General features: G+C 39.5%; 1 protein-coding gene across 1 annotated transcript in view; it reads right to left on the reverse strand.

Annotated features, from left to right (window-relative positions):
• Nucleotides 1-9,865: 9,865 nt before the first annotated feature.
• Nucleotides 9,866-25,237, reverse strand: part of LOC148183404 (BDNF/NT-3 growth factors receptor-like) — a 596,246-nt gene continuing 580,874 nt past the window's right edge. The window contains 2 exon segments of the mRNA XM_088061407.1: nucleotides 9,866-10,961; nucleotides 11,795-11,953. Of these exon segments, the coding sequence (XP_087917533.1) occupies nucleotides 10,776-10,961; nucleotides 11,795-11,953 (345 nt within the window). The 3' untranslated portion in view covers nucleotides 9,866-10,775.

A 25,237-nucleotide genomic window follows, 5' to 3' on the forward strand; every position in this document is an offset into this window, starting at 1 on the left:
CAAGGAGATCAGAGAAGGCAGAAAGGATGAAGGAGGACCATCACAAGGGACATTTTCAGTGCCATTATCAAGGCTATCACAGGGACTGGAAAAGGACATGAGACAACCATGACTCAATCACTATCCTTGAGCGAGCTGCAGGAGATTTGAAAAGATTTCAGCTGTCATCCATGTGAGTGTATTTTGTGTTTGTAAGAATACCGATTTCTTAAAGATTAGAAATGAAGGTACAAAGGCAGTTGGTATTCCTCTGTTGCCTTTGGTCTTATGTTCTAATTAGTAATATGAATCTTATTCTACAATTAATCCAGTCTTTTGTGAGAATCTACAACAAGGTTTTGGATTTTCCTTAACAGGTTGGTTCTGTAGCCTACTTCAAGTTGTGATATATGTTTTATCATAGTAATTTTGTGTATCACTTTGAGCTGTGTGAAACAATTGATTGTACACACAAGAAGTGGAAGCTATATAATGCTATTAAAAGACATAGTGAATCTTATGAGCCTTACCTAAATGGTAACACACATAAGTTTAAAGGCAGAAATGACATCTCAAAGCCCAGAAATAGCTAACAATTCACCTAGAGTTACAGAGAACAAGAAGAGGGTTGTGAAACAGGCCTCATAGCTTCAAAAGAAGGACCCTGAACAAAGGACCACCTTGGATTTTATACCCTTTATGGGTAGTCTGAGGTCTTCCTGCTGAGTCCTGGGCTCCTGTTGTGTGTCTTGTCACCTGGCTGGAGCTACAGATCCCCATGTCCTTTGTAATGCAAGGGATTGGAGCCAGTTTTTGTCTCAGGGATCTCACCACCCAGAGCTCAATCTGCAATTTGCACACTGAGCCAACTGGGTTTAAGGTAATTCTGGAAGTGGGAGATTAGGACCACTGACTCAAGAAGCCCACTGACTCAAAAGAAGAGAAAGATTGAGCATGTATGGTATGCGAATAGAAAAAGAACTCTATAACTCGCAGAATAGTTATAAGAGTAGGTATGAATTTATTCAGCTCTGAGGTGCATGGGGGATATCTCCTCCGAAAAGCATGCACCCCGTTTTTAGGTTTGGCTCTCTCCTTTTATCTTTTACAAATTAGGGTTGCACAATATGCCTAATACATATTCATTTCTTAACCCTGCCTGTCCTCGCTTCATATTACAATTAGGTCCACGCCCTGTTGCAGCTGTGTACTGGTGGTTTTTGGTCAGTTCGGTGGTCGTCTGGGGGGTCTTTGGGATGGGGTCAGCAATTTTCTCCTTAGCTTGTCTTTTTGTGCATGCCTCTTTCAGTCCTTTGACCACCTTTTGGGACTTTAAATCCGTTCCTTCCGGCTTAGGGGTCCAAGGAATCCCCCTTATCCTGTGGTGCCTTTGTCTTTACATCTTGTTTGTGTATTCTAGCTCTTTATCTTATCTTGCAGTCTGACCCTTTTCCTGGTCTTGTGGAGAAGGGTATCAGGCTATATTTTTGTCAACCCCCCTCTTTTTAGTCAAGCATTTCTTTATGTTAATTCCTAATTCTTAATTTCTCTGTTTCATGTGGACTAATTAGCATGAGAAGTCTGAGAATCATTCAACCAATAGAAGGCAGAATACTAATTAATAAGAGAACTAGGTAACTTATAGCAAATTAACCATGATTTATTTGTTTGCTAAAATGTATATAAATGTATATATAAATGTATATATAGTGTAAAATTCTGAGAATCGGTGTATGTGGTGGTGCCTTCCCCCCCTCCTCCTTTCTAGGCTGCAGTTCTAAAAAATGAGGTTCACTTGCCTGATAAATTTTAAAAGGTTTAATATAAACAAAAAGGCAATAGGAGACAAATATAATAAAGCAAAGGGTTAAAACAGCCGGGTGCTTGGCTCTTTGTCAAGACCACACCTGGTGCTTTGGAAACACCCTTTATATATCATTGGTACAGTATGGACAGTATACATATTCAAACTTTTCCAGGAACTGTTTTTCATGGCCATTCCTTGGGTCCACCTTTTAAAGTTTAATTTCCCTTTTATCATCTTTTTATTTGGGCTGGGGTTCTTTTTTCTACCGGAGGTCAGTGTTGATAGCAGCCTGGGCCCCATCATCTGTTCACTGGAGGTTATCTTGCTTTGTACAGGCAGGACCTAACCCTAATATCCAAAATTCTTCTTGACCTACGCCTAAAACTTTCAGCTAGTAGCAGGAGAAAAAGAAAAAGACATAGCAAAAAGCTATTCTAACATATAACATATAATATTCATCTCAATACTTGTGAAAAGCCGATATCACAATATGTATTTATAACAGTGTGATCTGAGAAATGCTTGTGAGGCCTTGGCCTTGAAAACAGCACCTGGGTTTAGCTCTTCCCGAGCTTATCAGAAACAGTCTTGCTCCCAGGAACTGCTATTGCCTAACTAGCTTCTGTTTTTCTTATGACCAGCCTTGGAAAATATTCCTTTTCCCTGAATGGCATAACATTCTTGTTCTCATAGTTTTGTTATAGATACAAATTATACTGTTGGCTTTTCGCAAATATTAACATGAATGTTATGTGTATAAGAATGGAAAATTTTGTTGTATTAATATAGTTTTCTTTATTTCGGCTATTGCTGAAACTTAGTAATAGTGGTATAATGCATATATGTTAGGCTATGGCATAGCATTAAAATAAAAACTGCTTTTGTTTGTATAACCTAAAGACTGAGAAAAAAAAAAAATAGCTAGAGAACTCCTGCATTTGTAAACTATCTTATCCAGATGAAGACAGCAGTGACCAGAACTCTGGGGGGAGGAATTTATTGCATTTCTGGTATCAGGGAATGTAAATCTCGATGGCACCAAGAAGATTGATCTATTGGGAAGGGGGCAAGAGAAAACTAAACAGAAGAACACCAAAGATCCTAAGAAGAATGTATGAATATGTATGAGAATTTATGGATATGTAGTAGGATTCTGTTTTTAAGGGACAATCCTTTGTTAGTAAGGTGTGCTCTCTTGGCTGAATGCAGAGACACCCGGCCGTATCTGTATACTTTATTTTTTTCTCCTAATTGTCTTTTTTATTAAACTTTTAAATTCTATAAAAATTATGTGAACCTCGTTTTTCACAGTTTCAAAGAAAGTGCTATCCCAGACTCTGGCCAGGATGCAACATTGTTATGACTGAAGCCCACACTCTTGCAACACTATAAACAGCTGTCAAAAATGAGACCGTTTTGAGCTCTCCTGGAACCACAGCCAATTTCAACCAACAGTGTCCCTCTGAGTAGGATGCCTCTCAGAGCTAGAAAACTCAGATTTCCTGTACTTGGAGGATCACTGAAAAACAACTTGTCCTGGGCTGATACCCTCACTCTTTGAGGCCCAATCCTTCACCCATCAGGAGATGTAAAAGCATCCGAAAGTGAGTATTTCACTGACCTCTGAGGGGAATTTTTCACAGGTACCTTTCTTGAACTGTTTCTGTCTGTGTGCATAGAATAGCAAATTTGAGAGAAATACTGCTTTCTTAGATGTTTAAGTACCTTAAATACCTAAGTAAGTTAGGCTTGTAAGGAAGGTTAAATTACTGTTATAAATTTACTTAAATGCTTCTGTGTTGTTCTTTTGCTAAGTTGTTAACCATAAGTTATAAGCTAAGTGTTGCTAAGTGTTGTTCTGCTGAGTTGCTAAATATAACTATGAAGTTATGTTAGGTTAAATGCTGTTAAGTGTTATTCCTGTTAGACTGTTAAAGTTAAGCTATAAACAAAGTTTAAGTTAAGTGTTTTTCCTATGTTAAATTGTTAGGCTTAAGGTATAAGTTAAGTTAAAGTACTGTTGAGTGTTGTTAAGCTTTCAGGTGGTGTTCCTTTTTATCCTTTCTCTCACTGTCTTTTGTCACACACACCTAAACACACACACCCACACACACCCCCCTAGATAGTTCAAAGTTAATTTCTGTTTTGATTGACTGGATTTTGTTTGGTTTGCTGTTGCTTGTTTTCCTTGTTGTGCCTTAGCTGTCCTGTAAGTAGTAGAGTGAATCTTGCCAACAAACATGTCATGCTTTGTCACTTAATATTAAATCTGACTTTTGCTCATAACCATGCCAGTGATTTTTTTAAGCAATCTCAAACACTGGTTAGTAACAGTGTGCTAGCACCCATCTTTGCGCAAATATGAAATAAATATCTTGGCTCTGTGTGTGATTGGCTTACTGCACACTGGTTGACAAATCCCGCTTATAGGGACAACAGTCCTTCACAAACTTCCAGTGTGCATTCTTCAAGAACTGCTCCAGCATGGGTCATTTCCACAGGGTACAGTACTTCAGGAGTGGACTGCTTCAGGATGAGTATTGCAAGAGAACCTGCTTTTCACAGGCCAGCTCCTGACAGGAGCCTGCTCTGGCATGGGCTGTCCACAGGCTGCAGTGTGGATATCTCCTCCACCATTGTCCTCCACTGACTGGTTCAGTGCCCAGAGCATGTCCTCCCCCTCCTTCTTCACTGACCTTGCATACATGCAGGGTTGTTTTCTCACATTTCCTCACTTCTTTATGTCACAGCTGTTGCACAGCATTTTTTAAGCTTTCTTACATATATTAGCACAGAGGTACTACCAAAGTCGCTGATTGGCTCAGCTTCGGCCAGTGGCGGGTGGGTCTTGGAGCTGGCTAAAACTGGGTCTGTCAGACATCGGGGCAGCTTCTGGTGTCTTCTCACAGAAACCACCCCTGGAGCCCTCCCCCCCATCCCCCTCCCCCTGCAAAAGCTTGCCATATAAACCCAACACACATAGTAATTAATTGGTTTGTATATGCACATATAAGCCAATTCCCAAAGCCAGAAGCATGCCTGTGAACTGAGGTATCAAAGGTAGGAGGGAATGGTTTTGCATCTCTTCACATGTTCCTGGCACCAGCCAACGTGGTTCCCTGAGATAAATGAGAGAAAGGTGATGTGAATGTGTATGTCTCCAAGAAGTATTTAAATAGTCTCTGGAACAGTGCAGATTGACTCTTCTTTTGTGAGAAGATTTAATCAGTGCAATAAACCCAGGACAGATATTTCAGTGTTTTAATTTCAAGATCATTAAAACAATAAAACTATGTCACTGGGTGAATTATTAGTTGCCATGTCAAGCAAAGGTTAGATGGTTTCTATCAGAGAGGAGGCAAGTGGCAGGGTCTAAGGGGGTTAAACCCAGTCCTGGCTCCTGTTACTAGGCCTCCTGGCTGGGGACAAGATGAGCAGTTGCACAAGGCAGCTGGAAAAGGGCCAAGAAGAAGGTATGAGGCAGCCTAAACATCAGCCCTCTGGCTACCAAAGATGGGCTACTGGAAGCAGTGATGTGCTGCACGTACCAGAGAATGGATCCACACACCCCAGTAAAAAGACTTATTCATCACAAAATCAAATTTGAAAGTTTGTCGAGCCTTAGTAGAAGCAGGAGCAGGACTTGAATACCCTCTATGGGCCTTTTTAGTGTTTCATAGGTCTCTATGGATTTTATGCAAAAGATGCAAGAGGAGCTGATAGGGCTTTGTTATTAGACTGTAGAAGGCCCTGTTGTTGAATGGCAAAGGGGACTATGCTTGGATTGTGCAGGTTATACACACTGAAGAAAAACCAAACGGTCTTAAACAAGCTATTTGTAAAGCCAGCTCTCCAAATGAACTGGTATTCAAATAGAATCTTCATTTTGGAGAAAAAAAAATTAAAAAGCCAAAGATTACATTCATATTAGACAGTTATTGTTATTATTATTATTATTCTCTTCTTACCGAGGAATTCAGTGATCTCATTTTTATTCAGGGTTTTAGAGTGCAAATATATCATGCTTCTAAATATATTAAACTATATTATCCTTTTCAAAAGGAATGGAAGTAAACAAAGACATTAAAATTTAAGGTAAAAATTGCATATTTTTCTTTGGATGACACTTTATTGTAAGACATCAATTTTAATAAATACACTATATCACAAAAGACTATATGTCATGTTGAGACAAGCTGGTCACATGATTCACAAACAAAACTTTTAACACTGGTATGTAGGTATTACTTTAAAATCAGCTTTGCTATAGCAAGCTGCAAAACCAGAGCCACTAAATATTTGCACAAAGAAATCTCATTAAGAAAAGGAAAAAAAGAGAAAGATAACACATCAGTTTGGTGGCAGTATAGACATCTATATATGTAGATTATCTATCTATCTATCTATCTATCTCAAGTGACAAAGCAAGAGATCTAGAAATATATGTATTTACATAAACCATATGTGAAGAGCAGGACTGGGACAAATATTTTATAATGGCTTCTGTCTCTACTGGTGATGCAATTAAACATCATTACTCAATTAAATTGTTTGTATATAAAACATTCTTAGCTGCTATTTTTAAAGTTACAAAATGATACATATAAACTGCAAGATATAGACCTCTGTAAAGATTTATTTTGATCTCTGTTTTCTTACATATTTCTATCAAACAGCCCCACTACTAGCAGCCTCTATTATCCTTGCCCAAAATATTCAGTGTTAATAAAATACCAGCTGGTTGTCACTCAGAGCCTTTTACAAGGAAAAAAAAAGCCCACATAGACCTGGTCTAAAATGCACAGAAGGTAAAATAATGTACACAGAATTTCCTTTTTTTTCTGAGATATATGTTTTAAAGATGGCAAAATAGTCACTTTGTTGCTGTTGTGAAATTCAATGTTTTCCCTGAAACATGCAAAATTTTTATTTTTTCTTCACATTTGTGATCAATTATAGTAACACCACCCTCCCACAAAAAACCCCAACCCACACATGTTTTAACTAAGGCTCTTCAAGGACCTCTTCATTCAAAGCATCACTTCATCCCAGCCCTGACAACAAAAAAATACAACCTTCCTTTTGCTATCAAAATCTTCATGTTTAATTGAAAAACCTGATGTGTTCCCCTGCCTTTCCCCACTTCCCTCTCTCACATTTTATTGCAGCATTTCAATTAATTGTCAGGCTGCAGCAACCCAGAGATAGTCTTGGTCTAACACATCCCCATTGTACTTTCTAATGAAACTGCTGTTATTCTAGGACAATAAAAACGCAACAGCACAAACCCAGAAATGACAGTTAATAAAACTGCTTTTGGACCTTAGTTCATTTCCTTGTGAGCAGTCAGCAAGATGAGAATGGAAGAAATGTTTTTAAGCACTCATTTGGGGGAAAAAGTGCACATTGTTCTATCTCTGGCATTCTAGAATTTCCTCTGCTGCATACCACTTAAGTTGAATTTCACAAACATAGAAAAATAAATATAAACAAAAAAAATTGTCACTCACCAGACTTTGTTAATTCCTTAATTGCACTAATTATAATTTGTGGTGATGTAGATGTAAAAAAAAAATTATACATATATATTACCTCTTCATGAAAAAATGTAAAATATGTATAACTACAGTTTGTCTACTCTATACCTTTTATGCATGATCAAGAAGAGTAATGATATAGCTTATGGTTATCCATACTGGTACCTTTGTAGACCATTTGGTCTTTTAGAAGTTTAACATACTGCTATGGTAATGCACAATGCATTGTAACATTAGCTGTTCTCCAAAATTGTCTTACTAGTATGTGGAGAGGGCCCACAGCGGGCTGAGGGTCAGACGAAAGAGTCAACAGAAAGAAGAAGCCAGCAAGATTCCTGTGTGTCCATGAGAAGAAGAGAAAGAAGATAAAGGTAGAAGAAAACAAAAAACAGCTCTGCTGCGAAAAACACCATGGAAAAACAGGATTTATCTGTATTTTGGATTTTTGGAGATGCTTTCTCAAAACAGTGCTTCCACAAATGGATTTGAGGGGTGGTGTGATGATGGACAATGGGATGGGGTGTACTATGGGGTCAGAAGGGTATAAAAATGCTATGTATGGATACAATAAAAAAAACTTGGATAAAGTTTTTTAAGGAGCTGCTTTGTGTCGTGTCTGCTCCAACAACGACACCAGTAAATAAAAAATAAAATGACACTAAGTACAATTTCAGGAGTTTGTTTGGTCTGGTTTTTGTTGGTTTTTTTGGGAGGATACATTTTTTTCAGTGTTTAAAAAGATATGTGTTTGCTTTCAGGCTGGAGTCTCTTGCAGCAGAAGCATCTCAGGTGCCTTTTCCTTAAGCTCATAAGAAACTAAGACAGAATAGAGCAGGCAGAAATTTAACACCTCCCTTCCACCGCCTGCAACCCTTTCCCACTGCACAGTATCAGCAGGCACTGTCACCTTCCTTCTCCACTGCTGTTATGTCAAAAATTATTTGCAAATTCCTTTAAAACACTAAAATACGATTTTCAAGAGAATGGGTTTCACTGGATGCTCAGGCTTTATTTAGCTTTCTATGTGAATTTCTAAGACAGTCTAATAAAATTTTAAGGCACATTTTTCAGTAGTCTTCCTTAGACTTTTTGGGTGTTTCCAGCTCAGTACTGATTTAAGAAATAACATCTAGTTTGCTAAAGTTAAAACAGGTATGGCTTTATAGTTATATTCTCATATTTATCTGATACTGCATTTTCAATGAGATTGAGAAGGGTAAAAATCCACCACTGTCCAGTGAAGTGTTTTCTTTTGAAAATGTTCAAAATATCTCTAAAAACTTTTGAAAAAAAATATCTGAAGTGCTTTAATAAATAATATATGCCAACAAATTATATATTAAGAATATTATGGGAACACTTGCAACTTCATGGCATGGAACTGTATCAGGGGAGCTTTAGCTGGATATTAGGAAAAGGTTCTTCCTCCAGAGGGTGGTGGGGCACTGGAACAGGCTCCCCAGGGCAGTGGTCACAACACCAAGTCTGGCAGAGTTCAAGGAGTGTTTGGACAACCCTCTCAGGCACAATGTGGGATTGTTGGGATGTCCTGTGCAGGGACAGGAGTTGGACTTAATGATCCTTGTGATTTCCTTCCAACTCAGGATATTCTATGATTCTATAATTTTAAAAATAAAATGTTTAATTTATTAAATACAGTACTCCCAACACAAAGATGAAGGACTATTTTGATCTGGCTCATGTCAATAAGAAAAAAAAAGAAAAATAAAGGAAAAATGTTGCCGCTGGTGCTGAATAGATCACATGGACACAGCTCGAGGTGTGGTGAAAGGAAGAGAGAGTTTATTTTTCCTCTCAGGATTTATAGGTTTCTGACCACGGCCAGGGATTGGATGGTCAGGATAACACTTTCCCACTGCACTGGCCATGAGAGATGCCCATCACAAGACATGTAACAGAAAGGATGTACACATATCTATGTTTACAGTTACTGTCCTGGGAAAGTCTTTAGAAAACTATGTCAGCAAGCTCAGAAGCTGAGTTTTCAGGGCGACAGAAAAATCACTCTTTTTTTTGAAGCAATGCCCCCTCATAGAGGGAGACAAAAGTCTTCAAGACTAGGTAAGGTAGTTTTTAATTTGTAAGAATTCATATTAAAAATAATACTACCTTGTCTTGGGTTGCATGACATACCTCTAAATTTGAAATCTTCAACTTCTGATTTGAAAAACAACAGATATAGCTATGCATTCATCATCAACACAGTGGCCATGCAAATACTGTAGAGGTACAGTGCCTATCCAAATAATTTTTTAAAAAGTGGATGTTGGCAATGACAGCACAAGCATTGACATAAATGATTTTGTACAAGGGTGTACTATAAATTGAGAGATTGATTTCTGCACAAAGGACATTAATCAACAAACACCATGCACAGTTTTGCTTGCACAGTTAAAAGAAAAAGCATTGAGGAAGGAAGGAATATGGTGCTGGACAAGCACCGTATAAGATACATCTGTTCCAACATCTGTATCTCGCTCTATCTTAGCAAAATCCTTAGTTTTAACACTTGAGCCTGAAATTAATCCTGTACATTAATAAGCCTAGTTTCAGCCTTTATTGCCAAAGACTAGCTGAAGAACATTTTTACCCGTGGCATGCCAATATCCTACAAGAAGAAAAAACAAGGCCATGTGCTTTGTTCATAATTTGGTAACATAGTTTTATGCAGCACTGACAATATCTTTTTCCCTTTTACCATAGCCTTTATCCTTTATCTCACAGTGAAAAATGCTGGCCATGCACCTCCTTAAACAATCCCTTTACTCCTCAAAAAGACTGTTGACGGAAAGTGTTAAACCACCTCTTGCCTTCCATTAAACTCTTAGTGTTTTTAGTGGGGTTGCATGCCATCTGATCCCATAGTTCCTTCAGATAATGAAGATGATAAGTGCTGTTTTCATTTCATCTAGCTTTGTCTCTGCAAGAAATATGGTACATATAGAGAACATTAGTATTTTTCCGCCTATATGCTGAAGCAAAAAATTTGAGGTGAATGCAAGATGACTCACAATATCTATACAGCAGAAATCACAAAGTACAAGTCAAATATATTTTTCCCTTTTTTCATCCATATGAAATATACAAAAACAACAAGACATTGTTAATTGTGGTGGGCAAACTGGAGAGTCTCCTGATATAATAGATCAAGTTTTTAAGGCCTTTGTCTATGTAGACTTACAGTAATGCAGAAGCCAACTAGATTAGAGAGAAAAAAATATAGAAACTGAGGGAGAGTGAAAATGTGTTTCAGTAATATCTAAACAGTCAATATTGTGTCTATAAATGGAGAAGTACACATTGTTTGCCCTTTGAAAGCATCTCCATATCTTTCTCATTAATACTGTAAAGTTAAGAACACATTTTAATGGAGTTCAGTGGCAATTGAGCACATTAATTCATGCAGACCATAAGAAGAAATACTAGGATATTTAGCCTAGAATATCCAGGTAGTCTGGAGATGCTTTAGCCAAGTTCTGGAGGAGGGAATGGATTTCTTTGATGTTGAGCCTTGTGTGAGGCTCCCTTTGCCAGCAGCCCAGCATCAGCTCATATATTTCCTTGGGGCATGTGCGAGGTCGCTGCAGCACTCGGCCCTGAGTGATGCACTCAATCACCTACAAGAAATCACAAGCAAAGGATCAATATAGCCATTCCAGTTAGGTAGACCTCACCCATGGAAGAGCTAGGTGTTAATAGCCACAGCAGTCTCATTGGGGGAAATCACCCGGCCACCTTTGCTAAAATGCTGCATTTCTAGGTAGGTGTATGGGCAGATATGAGCCGGAAAAATGACTGTAACGTAGGATGCCTTGACTGATGCGATGTGATGTTAATCCATGATATGCCTTCCATTCATGAGGGGAATGGTGGTAGGGAAGCAATACCATATCTCCCGTACCTGTCTATCAATCTCATCTTGTCTCAGAAGTAAGCTATTTCAATCATCTCACACAGAGCACCTCTCCCTCCCTCCTTACAATTTATGAGTACCACCATGGCTAATCTCTAAAAAGGGATTACTTTTGATTTCCCATGTATGAAGATATCTCCAGATTCCTTCCATCTATTAAAAAACTGTGTTAGGAGAGCCACTTAATGACAATGACATTTCCTGATATGCAACTGAAATCACCCAGTGCCAGTGTGGGAGACAGGTAAGCTTCTTTTTATTGCCTCATGATCTTTCTTAACACCCAGAGCAGACTACCTTATACAAAGGAAGGAACTACATCCCAACTTGGTATAATCCAACTTGGATAACTTCCATCCACTTTGGGGAGAAAAAGGTGAAAAATAAAAACTTCAACCACAAAGTTGGTGACAATACCATAAATACATGATATCAAGGTTATTGCTTTTATTAAATAAATTTGCTATTGTCATTTCCCCAGAGAAGCCATACCATCAGTCAAAATGCCACCCTCCTTTGAAAATATAATATACATACCTCATTGTTTGAGAGCTGATACCATGGCTGTTTGCCATAGGTAAAGATTTCCCACAATACAACTCCCAGGCTCCAGACGTCACTTTCTGTGGTGAACTTCCTGTACATAATACTTTCTGGAGGCATCCAACGAATAGGCAGCATTGTGTGATCTCCAACCTGAGGAAGAAAGAAATTAAAGATTTAGAAATAATTCCTCTAGACCTCCAGAGGTCTGAGATGCTAAACCAGTGTCTTGGGGTGACTTTATGATGCTGTATCCCCTATTGTCTGCTTTATGCCCAGACATGGGTCCTGTAACTTTAAGCTATGTCCGAGAGAGGGTGGGGGAGGAAGCCAACGGAATTCTTTTGGAGCGGTTTTCACACATCCTTCTCCAGGTTCACTCAGCTGTGTATTCAGCAGAGACAGAGGGAGTACATCTTTGCTTTTTAGCTAGCTTCTTGTTTGTTTGCTGAGGCAATAAGTTTTCCTGGGACTTTAGCTTCTTCTTCTGGAACTGTTCAGCTTTGGTCCGGTCCAAAAACCAGACCATCACCAGGAGCCCCATGCCACATCCTGGAGGGGGGGAAGCTTCAGGGACGCCACATCCCTGGCTCCGGACCTCGGGGAAGCCAGCAGGAATCTAAAATCCAACAGTTTTTCTCCACAGTGAGAAAGTTTTATTATCTACTATTATTCATTCTTTTCCCCATGCCTATGTGCACTCTACTAGTTAAATAAACAGGGTTTTTTGCACTTTCCTCCAAAAAATTATTTTCAAACCAGTGCGGGGGGAGGCTGCCAAAACCTACCTTTATTTAGAGGACACACCCTTTCAGGACATTTCCTCTTAATTTGTCTCAAACCAAGACACGGAAATCCACATTTTCTTTTTTCCCATCTGCTGTCATTCACTTTAAAGAGCTCATAAGAACTAGGGAGCTGTGATCCAATCTCTCTCCTGAATCAAAAATTACTACCATGATAGATTTCTCAGAATCTCCAAAGAAATTGTTTCTGAAGTATAAACTCACCATCTACATCTATTTTGCAACCCCTACATAAAGGAATTGAATGCTTTATAAAATTAAGAGTTAACTAAACCTATTAACCAATTATAAATTAGGCCAGTATTACTCTCCATTTTAAGACTGAGAAAACTGTAAAAGATTCATGCAATGAAATCTCAGATATCAACTGAGATACATGAAGACAGTGACTGCATGACACAGAAGGATCAAGAGTATATGGTTTAATCAATCTATTATGAATGAATTAAAGCAATGCTAATGTCTGTGAATAGTTTCCAAAGTTAATGAATGCATCAAATAATTTTGTTAAAAATTATCTACGAGGTTCTATACAGCTTTCCAAATTTTCAGTCCTTTGGTCACTTGATAATAAATAACTTGCAAGCTATGGACTCTGTGTCCCAGATTTCCCAGGAATCTTTTCCTTAATTAATGCCTGTCTGAAAGCCTCTAACACATTTTTTGTTTTCCCCAAAATGCTATATATTTTTAAAACTGAGTTACTTAAGATAAATGTAAATAATAAAAAAAACCCTCTTGCTTTTTATTCTACTTTCCAAACAATTTACTGTTCATAATATGTCAGACCGTGACTGGATCACATCAATGAATAAATCCACTCAAGTACTTTTAAAATAACCTAACCAGATGAGTTTATTGGTTTTGCACAGCCTGGTTTTTGGCAGTTGGGGGGGCTACAGGGGTGGCTTCTGTGAGAAGCTGCTAGATATTTCTTCCATGTCCAGCAGAGCAAATCCCTAGTAGCTCCAAAGATGGATGTACTGCTGGCCAAGGCTGGGACAATTAGAAATTATGTTAATGCCCCTGCGGTAACATATTTAAGAAGAAAGGTAAACAAAAAGTTGTTGCACAGTTTTAACTGCAGACAGAGAAGGTTGGAGTGAGAACATGTGAGGAACAACTTTGTAGACACCAAGGTCAGTGGAGAAGGAAGGACAGGAGGTTCTCCAGGCACTGAAGCTGAGATTCTTCTGCAAGCCATGGTAAAGCAGGCTGTCCCCATGCAGCCCATGGAGGTCCATAGGGGTTTCAGAGATCCACCTGCAGCCCGTGGAGGAACCCACACCAGAGAAGGTGGATGCCTAGAGGAAGATGGAGACCCAGTAGAGAGAGGGGCCCTGCTCCCATGTTGGAGCAGCCTGTCCTTGAAGGACTGCACCCTGTGGAAGAGTGACCCATGCTGCAGCAGTTTTGTGAGGACTGTTGCCCATGGGATGGACTCATGTTGCAGCAGTTTGCAGACAGCTGTTGCTTGTGAAATGGACTCATGTTGGAGAAGTTAGTGGAGAACTGTCTCCCACAGGAGGGATACCATGGTGCATCAGGGGAATAACTCCTCTCCCTGAGCAGCACAAGAAGCCACGGGTGATGAACTGACCATAACCCCCATTCCCTGTCTCTTTGTGCCTCTGGGGTAGGAGGTAGAGCTGGGAAGGAAGGAGGGATGGGGAGGGGGAAGGTGTTTTTAATGGTTTATTTTACTTCTCATTATTCTGATCTGATTTTGTTGGTAATAAATTCACTTTATAGCTCTAAGTTGAGCCTGTTTTTCCCTTGATAGTATTTGGTGAGCAATCTCTCTTGGTCCTTATCTCAACTCATGAACACTTTGTTATATTTTCTCTTCCCTGTCCAGCTGCAGAGGGGAGTGAGTGGCTTTGATGGGTGTCTGGAATCTGGGCAGCATCAACCCACGACACTGAGCTACAATAGGATAGAATAGTTCAGTTGGAAACAACCTACAATGATCATCTAGTCCAACTGCCAGACCACTGAACAAAAGTTAAAGCATATTATGAAAGGTATTGCCAAAATGCCTCTAACACTGACAGACATGGGGCATTGACCACCTCACTGGGAAACCTGTTCTGGTTTCTCTCCACCCTCTCTCTAAAAGAAATGCTTCCTAATGTCAAGTCTGAACCTCCCCCGATGCAGCTTTGAACCATTCCCACATGTCTTGTCACTGGATACCAGGGAGAAGAGATCAGCACCTCCCTCTTCACTTCCCCTCCTCAGGAAACTGTAGATAGCCATGAGGTCACCCCTCAGCCTCCCTTTCTCCAAACTAGACAAACCCAGAGCCCTCAGCTGCTTTTCATAGGACATTCCTTCCAGCCCTTTCATCAGTTTTGTTGCCCTCCTCTGGATGCATTCAAGTACCTTCACATCCTTAAATTGTGAGACCCAAAACTGCACACAGGGGAGGTTGCACCAACATTAAATACAGTTGGACGAGCTTTGGCCTTTTATGTCTTCTTCCTGCATATACAAACCATAGTGCAGTAATCCTACTGTGAAGCCTGACCATACTTCCAGAGGTCATACAATTTCTTTTTTCTCCTGGGTTCATAGGGAACCCAGGAGTCATGGGGTGACTTTACCTTTAAGATAGCTTTGGGAGCTAAGGAAGTTGAAGCTGCTGGTGGCTGATGGGAGTCTTTTCTCCTGACCAATTATCGGTCATTTCTAAGAATTGACAGCAGTTTTGACCATTGAAAAGTGAGATCAACTTGTGAACACCACCTTAAGATGTAAAGCCAGAGTTCTCTTGTTCTCTTTAGTTTCCGGCTTCTGAAAAGGTAACAAGGCTCTGTCTCGGCCTCCTCCCCCCCTGCTCCCGGCCAGACAAGGCCGCAGAGGGCAGAGGTGGGGGGAAAGAGAAACAGAGCCGGCCGGCCTGGCTTAGTTTGCAGTTTCTGCTGCTGGACTGAAACTTGACACCATGAACACTTGCAGCTTTTCCAAGACTTTAATTCTTTTACTACCTAGATAAAATGTACAGATTACTCCTTTTTCCCAGAAATACAGAGAGAGAGAGAGACAATCAACATGAAGAAGACAGTGAAGAAAAGAGTTATGCTTTAGATGGGGAAGAGAGAATAAGGAGATGCTTTATAAGCTGAAATATTTTTCTGTTAAAGCTATGGAGATGGACAGTAGTGTTCTGAAAAAAACTCCTTTAATTCATGACAGAGTATATTGGGAGGAATGGAGTGTTCAAAGTGTGGATTTTGAGCAAAAGGTAGAGTACTTGTGATACAGTGAGGTACTGGAACAGAGTGAAGCGAAGATTTGAAGCCTTGAGGGCAATGAGAAAACTGTTTCCAGAAAAGCTCACAGGGACAGTTGAAGAGAACTTTTGCCTTTGAATAACTCATCCTTAAAAAAATGACATCCCTAGACTCACTGACCCATACACACCTCAGAGTGATGTGAAATGGGAGGAGTGAACTAATGGCAGGATTTCCGGGCAGCTGGCATCAAAGAAATAGAAAACTATAACCGAAATAGTTTTCTCATGAGAAACTCCATAGATTAGCAGAAGACTTCTGTTTCTCTACAAAGGCTGATGAAAAGACTAGCAGGAATTGGGACTGTTTTAAACACCAAAGTTCTAAAGTTTTTTGTCTCTATGCTGTCATGTGAACAAGGGAATGGTGGGTAGTAGGGGAAAAAAGGGTTTTCTGGAGGTTTATTCTGGTGTTCTTATTTTTATAGTTTTGTTAATAAACTTTCTTTATTCCTTTTAAGTTTTAAGCCTGTTTTGCTCTCGTTCTAATCCATATCTCACAGCAAGAAATAAGTAAGTTTTCCAGTAATCTTTTTAGTTACTGCTTTAAAACCACAACACCTATTCAACAAAGCTGGTCTTTTGCCCTGATTACTTGACTTGCAGCACAATGCATCTGTGCTTTTAAAAGATGGTTCTTAAAACCTGACCAGCACTCAATGGACCCTTAAGCTCTCAAAAGCAGATTCCCAGGAGACACTACTGAGTAGCTACCTGAGTAGTTCAGATTGCTCTCTTGAAATCCAGGGAAACAATTTTCCTGTCCTTTTATCTCATTGCACTCAAAATTTGAAGCTCAACCATTTCATGATCACTGTGGCCAAGGCAACCACCTACAGCCACATCTCCAATCAGTCCTTCTCTTCACAAGCAAGAAGTCTAGGATGACATCTTTCCTAGTTAGCTCATTGCATGCTTAGTGAGAAAGCATTGTGATACAACTCTAAATATTTCAAAGGAAGGGAAAAAAGGAAAGCTTTTTCAAGGACATATAACTTTTGATTAATACCTATTTTCCTGTCTTAAGATTTAGTATAGAGAGTTTTTTAGCAGATGGAGGGCACGATATATTAGTAAAAGACTGTCTGCACAAACCAGCCTCTGGGTTAAGTCGTAATATTAAGGGCTAAAATCCTTGAAACTTGCCTGCAGAAAGTAAAACAATATTCTTGTGTACAAGGATAAGAATGTAAACTTGTGTGTACTAGCCAATAGTAGCTTGCTCTGCCCGCAAACCCTGTAGAACCCTATAAAAGGTGTGTTAATAATAGAAATAAACAGCGTTCACAATTACTTCTGTGAAGACTGGTGAATAGCTGGGGGATCCTTCAACAACTTAGTTATGAAAGCACACTTGCACTTTCAGGATTCAGTAAATTCAAATTTTACACATTCTGTATAAATAATACCCTCCTTTTCTAATGTTGCAACAGAAAATTAAAGGAAAATCTAATAGACGTCAGGGTTCAAATTATTTTTAAATCACTCAGAACATCCACTTTAAGCAGTCAGTTACTCTTAATGCAGTAAAAAGTTTATTTTTTATTTCAATGTTTATTTTTTCAAAATCTGTTTATTTGGTGAGTTCAGTAAACCTGAATGACTAATTAATGGATTTCAACCCTGATCCTACCCACTGCCTGTCCTGGGGTGACTTTATGATGCTTGTATCCCAAATCGTCTGTTCTGTTTATGCTGGATATTAAGTTCTACACCTTTAAGACTGGTTCCAAGAGTGAAGGGGGAGAAAGAAGAAGCATGGAGGACACTGCCTTATCTGGCTTGACTGCTGCATCTCTCCAGTTCCCTGCTGGTCTTAGTGCTGCTCTACCCAAAGGTAGATGTTTTGCAATTGAGGATGGTAGTCCCGAAAGTAGCAACAAAGCTCAACATATGCGTAAATTAACTTCCATGTGACGAGTATATACTTAGTCTCTTTGATAGAGCTGAATCTTAGTTTGCCAAACTGGAACCAAGCTTCACCTTTTGATTCCTTTATTCATTCATCTCTAATAAAGCATCCTGAGTATTTGGGGGATTATAGCATTTCAGGGCATTTTTCTCCAGTTAACTTTTAGTCTTGTGAATTATTACACCATCTCAGGAACTGCAAAGAAATGTTCTGTGCAGACCATCATGCCTTATTGCTAAAACTGAAAATCTCTCATCTCCTGGTGAACATCTGCTCTTTCCTCATAAAATACTGTGAAATGTTTCTCTCAGTAAAAGAAAAAAAAAAAAAAAATCAATTATCGTTACTTTCATTTCTTCCATGCCTGGGTCTTGCAGACAAAGTAAATGTCTTCTCTTAAATGAACAATCCTGCCATATCCGCTTGCAGAAAAGCAATATATTATTTTCATAGTCTGTCTGGATAAGAAGCCATATCACTACAGCACATGACGTTCCTGAATTATGAAATAAAGTATATTATTTGCCAATAGACAAAGGTGTATCCTTTGAATTTCACTTCTAACCCTATTTCTCATTTCTGTTCAAGAGGGGCTTGTGTCTAAAGTTCTTAATTCTAAGAGGTCTTCTCAGAAAACTGAAATGATATCTAGAACAATATTTATTATACTGTAAATTTTGTCTTTAGTTGTGCCACATCAGTTCAATATCATGTGTCAACCATGTGTCACTGGAGATAAAATTCTTCTCATCTGTGTCTGTGAAACCCTAAGCAGTATAGAGAAGATGAACAAAGAACACAGTTTCACATAACACAAGAGCCAGAAGACATCAAACAAAATTATGAGTTGTCAGATTCATAACAAACAAAAGTAGACATTCTGTCATATAATATACAGTTGCTCATGGAACTGTTGCTGAGTACTGTGAGCTAGGTTGTGAGGAAATGGGATTAATATAAGATCATGAAGACTTTGTCATAAAATGTATTACACTTAATTTTGACACTTTACTCACATCTGGTTAAACAGATGTGGTGGGTTGACCTTGGTCAGTAGCCAAGCACTCACACAGTCACTTGCTTACTTCCTCCCCCCAACAAGGAAAGGGACAGAGTAAAAGTGAGAAAACTCATGGGTTGCGATAAAGAGTTTAATAGGTGAAGGAAAGAAAAAACCACAAGTGATGCAAAGGAAATAATTCACCCCCTCTGACTGATGCCCTGTCAGTCTGTGAGCAACAGTCACTTTGGAAGCCAAAAACATCCTTCGTCCTCTATTGACAAGCATGGGGGCCTGTTCAGTCTCTAGAAGAGAAAACTGAGAGGGGACCTCATTAATGTATATAATTATCTGAAGGGAGGGTGTCAAGAGAATGGAGCCAGGCTCTTAGTGGTGACAAGCAATAGGATGAGAGACAATGGGCAGAAACTGATGTGCAGGAAGTTCCACTTAAATATCAGGAAGAAATCTGGTACTGTGCAGGTGACCAAGCGATAGCACAGATTGCCCAGAGAAGTTGTGGTGTCTGCCTCACTGGAGATATTCAAGAACTGTCTGGACACAATCCTGAGCCATGTGTTCTGGGATGACCCTGCTTGAGCAGGGAGGTGGGACCAGATGACTCACAGTGGTCCCTTCCAACGTTAACCATTCTGTAATATGGTATGGAATAGTCCTTTGGTCAATTCAGGTCCACTGTCCCAGCCTACTTGCTAGGGGGGAAGAGTGAAAAATACAGTCTTGTTGCTGTGAAAGCACTGTGAAAGCACTGTTCAGCTGCAGCTGAAACACTGGTGAGTTAATAACACTATTTAAGTCACAAATTTAAAATACAGCACCATACAGGCTGCTATGAAGAACATTAACTCCATTCCCCCAAACCCAGTACAACAGGATATTTTATAGCATAATAGTACATGCACTGTAGTATATTTGGTAAAGGTAATTAACACTGAATGAGATGTTACTGTTATTGTCAGCATTATTTTTTTTGATGGAAAGTGAGAAGAAGCTCCAGTTATCTGTGAAAACTGTTGTGCTAGAGAAATAATGGAATGAGAGTTAATAATTTGAAACCCTAAAATAATGTTTCATGTTGTAATATGTGTATTTTTTTATATAATTCGCATGTATAGTGCACAAAGCTAACTCGAGCACAATGCATAAAACTTGAGCAACCAAAGGATTGCCACAATGACGACAGAGAGCTCAGGATTGTTTGCAAAAGGACAAAGGGGGTGCCAGGAGAGACACAAATCCACTCAGAGATGAGCCACTAATGGTTCACTGATCAGCACGTGATACCGATTCGGTTAACCGGTTAACCGTGCATCTTAATGTCGGTCTCCTGAAAGGAAAAAAAAAACACTCAAACTCCATCCCCTTCTGGGAAAATCTCAGAAAAATTCTACATCACAAGGACTGCTTCCTGAAAATCCACTCAGACCTAATCCCCTTCCCAGAAACCTCATCAGCAGTTCAACATCTAAATTCTGAATATGTATCAACACATCATGGAGAAAAAAACTGAGACTGCATGGCCTCAGGCCGAAAAAACTGTATAAAACTCATCAATCCAATAGACAGTTTGTGAACTTGGGGGAATCAGTGCGGCAGAGACTGGTTCAGGGTTCACCCAGCGCCAATCCCGGGCTCGGCGCTGCCTTTAATTGTAGCTGTTCTAAAACTTATTTTTTGCAAATTTATTAATAAAAATTATTATTGATAAAATTTGATTGATTTATTTATAACAATGTACTTTCATTGGCCATTTTGAAGTGATGACAATGAGCATCAGATATGAGCCAATATAGACCATAATTCTATCAGACAGTAATTATTTCTCATAATTCCTTGTTATAAATCCATATTGTGATATTTGCTTTTGTAAGTATTAGGATGAATATTATGCGTTAAATGCTTTTTGGCTATGTCTGTACTTTTTCTCTTGCTAGCAAGTTTTAGGCATAGAAGAATTTCAAACGTTAGGGCTATGTCTCATCTGGACAAGGCAAGATGACCCCAGCGGGCAAGACAATGGAACCCAGACTGTTATCAGCAGCAAGGCATGGAGACCAGGCTGTTATCAGCAGCTGGGACCAGACCGTTGACAGCGGAAGGACATGAAGCCCAGCTGTCATCATCAGCAGGACAAGGGGCCCAGACTGTTGTCAGCACTGACCGCTTGCAGAGAAAGGAAATCAAGCTCAAGTAAAATGATGATCAGCAAAAATAAAAACCATACAGAGCATGCTCTAAAAAGGCGGAACCAGGGAGTGGCCATGCAGAATACTTATTGAAAAAGTTTGAATATGCAATAAACCCTCACAGCAGGATGGGATAAAAAGGGTGTTCCAAAGATACTAGGTGTGTTCCTGGCAACGCACCAGGGCACCTGGCCATTTTAACCCTTTGCTTTATTTTCTTTGTCTCCTAATTGTCTTTTTGTTTATATTAAACTTTTTATAATTTATTAAGAGAGTGAACCTCGTTTTTCACATCCTGAATGAAATTTAATCTGACTTATTCTTTAGTATCAGAGAGCTTCCCGGCATCCATGGCTGTCCTGTGCAGGCCTGATGCAATAACTGCAGGAGCAAGTCAGGGTCCCAGAACCTATGTCTTGGCCCTAAAGAAAGCAGGAGTCCTTTCTCTGTTGAATGAACCTGATACGGGTTACTTTCCTTGTTGGGCACTTAAATAAGGGATTTTTTATGCTCAGCAGGACCATTTTAATGAAGAAGCATCTAGTAGAATAAGCAACAACTCAACAGTCTAGCTATGGGGAATGTGGGAAAAAAATCAAGATAAATATCAACAGAAAAGAGGATAAGGGGATGGGGCTGTGGGGAGGCAGGTAGGAGACAACATATGGTGAACAGAAGTTGGAAAGAAAGCAAAATGGTCACAACTATAGGCCAGGACATGCAGGAGTGAATGACCAGCCAGCCTGCTATCTACTGCAAACAATTTCCAATAAGCAAGTACACAAATGATCATTAGTAAGCACTGTGTCCCATACAACCCTCTTACTCAGTCCCCTTATGGATGAGGCATCTCCCTCTGAGTGTGACACCTCTCAGATCTTGCGAGCTCTCAGTTTTGAGATACTCAGAGGACCATTGATGAAAGCTGATGATGGGGCCTGGACTGATACCCACACTCCTCAAGGCTCAACCATTTGCCCATTGAGAGATGCAAAAGCATCCTACATGAATATTTCACTGAACTCAAGGGGAATTTTTAACAGGTACCTTTGTACATATACATATGCATATATGCATCTCTGTGTCTGTAAGTATGCATGTGAATTGATTTAAATATGCTATAGCAAATGTAGCATGAATGTTGCCATCTTAGATTCATAATTAAGTTACTGTAGTGCTTATAGTAAATCCTATTGAATCATTCTGTAAATATTAAATTAGCCATTGATTAAATACTGCTAAATCCTTTAGACATAAACTGTTGATCAAGTCTAAGTGTGGCAAAGGGATCCACTCTGAACCTCATGACCCAATGGGACAGTCTCCCTTACTGCTTTTGCACCCTTACCTCTTTTGCATCCTCACCCCTTTGTGTCCCTGGTCTCTGTAAATCACTGAATACTGAGTCTAATCATACTTTCCTTTGTGTGCTTTATCTGTGTAGTAAGTAATAGAGTGAACCTTGCCACTGAATTTTGTTGCGCTTTTGCAAATTTATATTAAACTTGCCTTTGCCAATACCTTTGTTTGTGATTCTTTAAGTGACCTAAACCACTCATTTGTGACAAATTGGTGTAGTCAGTAGAATAGCAAGTGATATTATCACTGATTACTTACAAAAGCATGGAATAAGTCCAAGTCCCAAATTCTCAGAATGGGCTCATGATAAATGTCATGATTGGAAAGCCGTGGGGAAACAGCTAAAGGTGGCCAGGGGCCATATGAATGATGGAAAAGACAAAGGAGTTATTTGCAAAATATTAGGCACCAGTCTAGAAGATGTCTGTTGATATAAAAAAAACATAATAGAGAGAAATGAGATCTGAGAGAGAAAACAGAAGGCAGGAAAGCATATGAGTTATTACTGTCCTTGCAAATTGAGTAGCTGCAAAAACAGTTGAGGAAGAAAGGAAGGAAAAACAAAAGATGGAAGAAAAAGTTAAGAAGACACATGTAAACTCCAAACCCTCCTGACATTGTACAGATCAGAAAACTAATTGCCTCCCTTAAAGAGTGGGATGGAAACATATGGGGTGACCTTTATGATGACAATCTGGGGAAAATGATACTTTCCTTCAAATTCCCCTGTGTATGAAACCAGACACGGTATAAAAAAAAATGGGAAACTACTGGACCTCAAGGTGGACCAGGAGACCATACCCAAAAAAGAACCCCATTTGATCCAATTCAGATGGCTAGTTTCTAATGTTATGGCCCTAAGCTAGGCAAGACTGAAATTGGCAGGCAGCAAGCGGAATCCTGTCAATGCATACATAATGATGTCCCATTATGGGAACAGTGCCAAAAACTTGGCATCTTAAACAAAATTAGAACAAGAAAATATTGACCCCAGAGGCTCTGCTAATCTGTGTGTTTGCTGAATGGTTCTGTGTGAAATCATTTTGGTGGAAAACCACTGTATTAGTATATCACTTATTGTGATTGAAAACAATCACATGCATGGAATGCTTGTGACATGTTTTGTGTGTTACAAAATTAGCAGAGGCTCTGGACACCAATCAGAAGGTGGTTGTTTATCCCTAACAAAGTTAAAAGGGAGCTCACATGGGAAAAGGACAGACAAGGGAGGAGAAAAAACAAAACTGCAGAACTAAAAAATATAACATTGTATCAGTGTGTCTTTTTTCCCATCACTGACATATTTATTCTTTACATTTAGGTTTTTCTGTGTATTTGATCTCATCCCCAACAGCCCATATATTTTGATTCCAATCTGCCCTTGTTGATGTTTAATGAAATTTCTAATAGATACAGGCGCACAAAGTTCAATATTAACACAACAGGATGCTGAGAAGTTGGGTGTATGTCCTGGTTCCAGCCAGGACATAGTTAATTTTTGCAGTAGCCAAGAAGGGCATGGCTAGGACCAGTAGTTTATTCTATACCACCTCATGGCAGAGGTAGCAGTTGGGTAGTACCAGTTCATGGTGAGCAATTGTGTATGAACTGTTTGCCTATTGCGAACACTTTGTTATTGTTGCTGTTACTATTTGTCTTCTTATTTGATTGCTGTTTCCAGTAAATTGTTCTTATCTCAACCTGTGATCTTTAACTTTTGTGCCTCAAATTCTCCTCTCCATCCTGCTGAACGGGAGGAGGGAGGACAGCCGAGTGAGCAAGCGGTGCATGGTTTGGAGGGTTTCAGTGGAAACACTAAATTGGGGAATACCATTCCAAAACTACAACACTGTACAACCCTGATGGCAAAAAGTTAAAATCACTGTAGTGAACAGAGCAAGTGTTATGTGCCAAACTGCCAAGGTTATTTTGCGGTTCCCAGACAAGAAGCACATGTGGTCTACTTGCTTTGCAGTTAAAGATCACAATGAAAACCTTTTGGGTTTTAATGTTTTGAACAGATGGATCTGGCACATGCTGGATGACAGCGTGTGGTGCTTTGGTTCAAATACCCTAACCTTGATAGAAGTCGGGAAGGTACAGTGCATGCACTCTGCACATCACCTGCACTCTCTGATTCATAGATTACTAATGTATCACACTGGGTCCTTGGCTATTAGACTATATTATCTCCAAATTGCTCTACTAGAAGACTGCAGAATGGGTCATTATTGGGACCAAGCATTGGGGTTTTGGTTATGGCAAAGGTAATCCTGTTACCTCTGCCAACGATCAGGAAGAAGGATGGATTTTGTCCTAGGTGGGAACCCCAGGAGGATAAGCTTCTCTGGTAGGCATATAACAGGAGAGCTGTGGTAGGAGAGAACATAGCCTTACTTTCTCCAGATACTGATGTAGGAACCAAACACTTCTCTAGCAGTTTGCTACTGTGCCTTGGGCAGTCATGTAAGCCCAGTTCTAAGCAGTGAAAGCAAAGTCACAAGGACCTATTACAAGGATGTTGTAAAGTGGCAATCCATCTCTGTAAGAATAATAGCACACAGATTTCCACATGCACACACACACACACACAGACACACACACCTCCTTTCATGCACATAAGAGAACCAAATTGAGTATTTACAAACCAAAACCTGTTGGAAACAGATGAGTATCTGTGTCTTTTAATATCATGACTTAAGTCTGACATACTGGAAACAATAAAGAAGGTTTTTTCTCTATAAAGCAGAAGAAAGCATTGGGGTGAATGGCTGGTAATTGCAAGTATGAGTTGAATGTCAGAAGAGCTTTGGAATGACAAGCAAAGTTTTTTTGTTTGTGTTTCATGGGGATGGGGA

This window comes from Pseudopodoces humilis, chromosome 12 (genome assembly GCF_049639895.1).
Source record: "Pseudopodoces humilis isolate 2021_Gansu_Grassland_sample_001 chromosome 12, ASM4963989v1, whole genome shotgun sequence".
NCBI lineage: Eukaryota > Metazoa > Chordata > Aves > Passeriformes > Paridae > Pseudopodoces > Pseudopodoces humilis.